The sequence below is a fragment of the Montipora capricornis genome, chromosome 2 (genome assembly GCF_036669925.1).
Source record: "Montipora capricornis isolate CH-2021 chromosome 2, ASM3666992v2, whole genome shotgun sequence".
NCBI classification, from domain to species: domain Eukaryota; kingdom Metazoa; phylum Cnidaria; class Anthozoa; order Scleractinia; family Acroporidae; genus Montipora; species Montipora capricornis.
The window spans coordinates 32,696,286-32,701,140 of NC_090884.1; the positions used below are offsets into that span (position 1 = coordinate 32,696,286).

General features: G+C 40.3%; 1 protein-coding gene and 1 long non-coding RNA gene across 2 annotated transcripts in view; one reads left to right on the forward strand and one right to left on the reverse strand.

Annotated features, from left to right (window-relative positions):
• Positions 1-112, reverse strand: part of LOC138037925 (uncharacterized) — a 3,073-nt gene extending 2,961 nt beyond the window's left edge. Inside the window, exon 1 of the long non-coding RNA XR_011130148.1 lies at positions 1-112. This exon is cut by the window's left edge and continues 619 nt beyond it. This is a non-coding gene — a long non-coding RNA (uncharacterized lncRNA).
• An 866-nt stretch (positions 113-978) lies between these two features.
• On the forward strand, positions 979-3,354 carry LOC138018789 (uncharacterized). The gene is made up of 2 exons (XM_068865471.1): positions 979-1,699; positions 2,760-3,354. The coding sequence occupies exons 1-2, from the start codon at positions 980-982 to the stop codon at positions 2,883-2,885; spliced, it is 846 nt and encodes a 281-aa protein (XP_068721572.1). The 5' UTR covers position 979; the 3' UTR covers positions 2,886-3,354.
• The last annotated feature ends 1,501 nt before the right edge of the window (positions 3,355-4,855 follow it).

Consider the following 4,855-nt stretch of genomic DNA (forward strand, 5'->3'; position numbering starts at 1 on the left):
TGGACGCATTGCTACTTGACATGACTTGCGAAGTAATATACGAAACATTATACACAGCTCGTTTCGATCGTGTTTCATCTGTCTTTTCTGAAAATATTTAACAAAAGCTGGAGTGTTGTTCGTAACTTTGACTTCGAATGTTTCGACTTTGCGCAGGCGTAGTTTCGCAAACAAAGCCTTTTTACGTCATTATCCGCTAGCCAATCAGCGGTTTTTGCCCTCTGTCCTTGCATGGTGTATACCATCAGATCTCGTCTGAGGGTATATGATGTATGCTGCGGGTTAATAACCTCTAATCATAGGCTATTCCGGAATTGCGCAGGGAACTAAGGCGAGTTTCAAATTTGAACTAATCGATAAATTGACACAATCACGTGAAAGATAACATTGAAATTGGCCATCTGTCCAAGTTTGATGCTTTTAGGCTGAACAGAGACCGTTAAGTTAAAACCCCTAAAACGTTGGTTAAAAATCCATACAAGCGCCCCAGTTCCCTGCGCAGTTCCGGAATTCACTACTTGTACAATCCCATAATACACCTCTATTACCCCCCAAAACTAAACATTGTTTGCAATTTCTCTTGGGACATGAAAATGTCCCAAGAGAAGTCGAAAACAATGCAGATTTTTTGGGGGTAAAAGAGGTGTATTATGGGATTTGTACAAGAGGTGAATGGCCTCTACTGAAGTTATGTTTATTTCACAATAGCTATTGTGTAGGTGGCTTGTTTTCCTTTTAGGATCTTTAAACGTTGATATTTTGTATTAAAATGTTGGCATTTTTCGGTAGAACTTCGAGATTTTTAGAAAACATTGAGATAGATTCTTAGGCGATCTTTCTGGATTATTGAGCGAGGCCCACTACACGTTACATGCAAGTCAGCATGGATAAGTAATGCATGATTGAGATCTTAGCAACGTCATTTCTTTGCCCTTTTTTGGTGTTATTTACTAATTTGGAGTATAAAGGCGTAATGAAGATGAATTTGTCCCGCCGCCACACCGCCATCATGTCATCACAAACTTACAACAGCTTAACTGACAAACTCCGACGATCTTATGCTAGTGTTCTGATTCAAATATCTGGCAGTTTGAGGAAAGATCAACTGGATGAGCTGGTTTTTTACTGGGCTGGACTCACTACTGAGAAGGATTCCAGAGCTCTAGATATTCTTCGCTCTGTTGAAAACACTGGGAAAATTTCGTGGGAGGATGTGTCTTTCCTAAAGGAAGGTTTGCGTGCGGTGAAACGAGAAGATCTCTGCAAATGCTTGACTGTATTTGAAATCAAGAGGGACCTTAGTATCCTCCTTAATCTCTATGCAAGAAAGAGGAATGGAACAGAAAGGTCTTGTGGGCATGCTTTGCATCCGGCAAAGAAGGTAGTTGACTATTTGTCGATAGTTATGAACCAGATAGAAGGGGGTCACTACGATGACAATATCGCAGTTGGATCGTTGGTGGAGTCGACAAAGAACATCAGGAAGGTGCTGGTCGCTTTTGAAAAAGAAGTTGAACGCGAACTGATGGATCCATGGAGCAGATTGACTTTGCTTGTTGTGATTGCAGGGGAGACCGTAGCTTCTGCTTTGGCAAAGGATGAAACTCAATACTGCGACATGAATGAAACGCTGATCGTGAAACTCTGCTGCAACGGAGCTGAAGAACTTTGCTCACGAATGATTAAAATGGGAACTTGGGTAAGCTAATATTTTTAAGCCCTTGAATCGGCTAAATTCTCATATTTTGCTTGAATTAGAAGAGTTTCCTTCATTGACGCGCATGAATGACATGAATAAAGCCCGTGATTTTGATGAAAGCGAAACCGAGTAGAAAACCAACGAAGCAAGGCCGAACGCTTGAGAAATATTTGAGATTATGCAAAATGTGAGGCTTGCTGCTAAAAGAGATAACTGCGTATGAACCCAAGCGTAACTAGGCATCTTAGGCTACAGAATTAACTTATGACAGTTCCCATTGAAATAAATGATAGCGAAAGTGGGCATAACTTCTAAACCCGATTGTTCGATCGAGTATCCAAGCTTAAGCCCGGCTGGCATCAATGAGTGACAAGCCTTATGCGTGATTTGTTGTTTGCATATAACGCCTATTTTAAACCCTATCCCAGTAAAACAAAACACATTTTCTTTAACTCGTTATGGATAAACATATAACTTGTTGAGGTGTTTTGCGACCCTTAAATGGAAGATTTGAGAAGATTATTATTACTAATAATTGATATATGTGCCAATGGGAATCGTAGATATAATTACATTGCAGGACATAATTTATTAAGGGGATTCGTGAATTTCTTTTGTTGCGTTTAATTAAATATGCAGTTTGCAGCGCTTAAGTCCTTCTTACCCAAGGAAATGTGCTAAGATAAATGTAGAAAACGAATTTTGCTGTCTTCTCCTCCAAGTTTTCTCATTTTTCTAACTCCTTAGTTCATTATTTTCGAATTGCTCCTCTTCATTTTCTTGTCAATGCATACATTATAATTTCCATATACTATTGTTATGAATTTCGCTTCTTTGCAGAAAATTGTACTTTGTCGCAACTGAATAAAATATATAACGTAGCGAAACGATCATTTGACCCATGGTCGGCTTACTAAGAGCTATGGGTCTTCTTCTGTTTTGACATCACAACCAGGGTTACTTCGTGCTACAGCTGGAATGACAAGCAGCTGAATAAGTGAGGGGTTGTTTAATTAATAATGCAGCACTTGCATTAATATGTAATATCTTTTTAATTCAGGAGGAGTTCTGTGACCACGTAGAGGAACAGTACTATCGTGTCTCTTGTCAAGATGAGAGAAGTTTGGCAAGAAAGAAAATAGCTGAGGTGGTTCAGAAGCTAAAGGAGACTAGGTTCTTCCAGTAGTAAGGGGCAAATGAAACAGCATGGAATGGTATCTTGCGTCCGTCGAATTTGACAAGTTGCGAGTGACCCTGAGGAAATGAGGGATCTGATATTGAAGACACAATCCAGAATACAGCAGTAGGAAACAAACTAAGGGGAAAAAAAAAAAAGAAAAACAAAACCAAACAAAAAAAAAACCAAACAAAACCAAAACCTCCCCGAAAAAACAAACAAAACAAAAAAATGCAAAACAAAACAAAACAAAAAAAAAAGCAAACAAAAAAAAACCAAAAAAAAAAAACCAAACCAAAACCAAAAAAAACCCACAAAAAACAAAAACAAAACAGAACCAAAACAAAAAAAAAAAAGCAAACAAAAAAAAGACATGAAAAGAAGAAACAACAGGCACCTAAGGCGGAAAAATCTCTTCACATAAAGGAAAAAGTATTGCTGCTTGAATATGTCTAAGAATAAAATAACTTTAGCATGATCCGATTGTTGTTACTCCTTCATTGTTGATATATAAATACTTGAGGCTGGTCACAAAAGGACAAAAGTCCTACACAGACCTTCAGTTTGGAGTACGAGAACGACTACGAGCACGAGGTTTCTTCACTGAGCACGCGCATCACGTTTAAAGAACGAAAATTGTCGAAAAGCGCGTGCTCACAACTGAGATCTCGTACTCGCAGTCATCTTCGTACTCCAGTTTGAAGGTCGCTATACTGTAGGGGACAGTATCCAACAAGCGGCCCCGTTTGCATCGGCACGTCATGAGGAAAGTTCTGTCCATCCCAGTCTAGTGGTTCTAGACAGATGCCAGAGTATTGGTAGCGCAAACAACAACAACGACAACAATAACAAGAACATCAACAGTAGTAATAATATTTGGCAACATCAACATTACATCTACATGTTCCAGCATTCGGCAAAGTCGCTTTTTCACTTAAGGATGTTTCTGCTTCGGTGGCATCATACGCTATAAGCCTTTTTAGAGCTGACACGCACGCCAAGCCGGCCACTTCTGCTGGAGAGAACAGGACAGCCACAACACCAGGGACTCCATCCCCTATTCTTTTCGAATATTGTGTGGGATCTTAAACGACCCCAGAGTTTATGAACAAGGTCAAGGGTCGTGAGACAGTGCCTACGGTTTATAGTCCTTATCCGAGAAGACTTGAAAGTCTAACCATTTGCGGATGTAATGACAAAGGCAGCGCTTTCTCCTCAGTTGTTGTAAAATCCTGAGTGTTGATCCTGCGGGGGTTCGAACTCGCAACCTCCCTCACGACATCCCGATGCCCAACGTTTTTCCTCCTGTTTACCTGCTTCCTCGTAAGGTCTACTGTCTCTTTCATTTAGTATTATCGACAGGAACTAGCCAGCCATTTTTTTCGTATTTTGAATTGTTTGTGACTTTTCGAGGACAAAATGTTACAACAAGGTCGGTCTAGATGCAAAGTATGGAAAATTTGTTACAACGTTCCAAGAAGCAATGCCGAAAGTAAAGCTTCATACAGCTTTCTGCAACGATTTCTGCGCCTTGTCTCGCATGGTTGCAAGGTGTGTTAGATTGGGTAATCTGCAATTAGTTTTGTGCGACGAGCAAAACTAATTGCAGCACAACTAAACGATATATCCCCAAAGGTTCTTACCACTGGTCTCGATCAATGACAGAACTGAATGATTCTCTCACTAAGCTGGACATTTTAAGCAATTGTCTCTTACAGACACCTGAAAATTTCAGGTGGTTCCGACGGGATTCGAACCTATGACCTCTGCGATGCAGGTGCAATGCGCTACCGACAGTTGGGAGCAGAGCAGTTTGTTGAGCTCATTTGTTTCCGTGAAGGACTCAATGAACGACATGAGGATCACTCACACACTTCAAGTATACATTCATTTCATTTTATTCATCGAGTCCTTCACGGGAACAAATGAGCCCAACTAACTGACCTACTCCCAACTATGTGGCTTCATAGCTCAGTTGG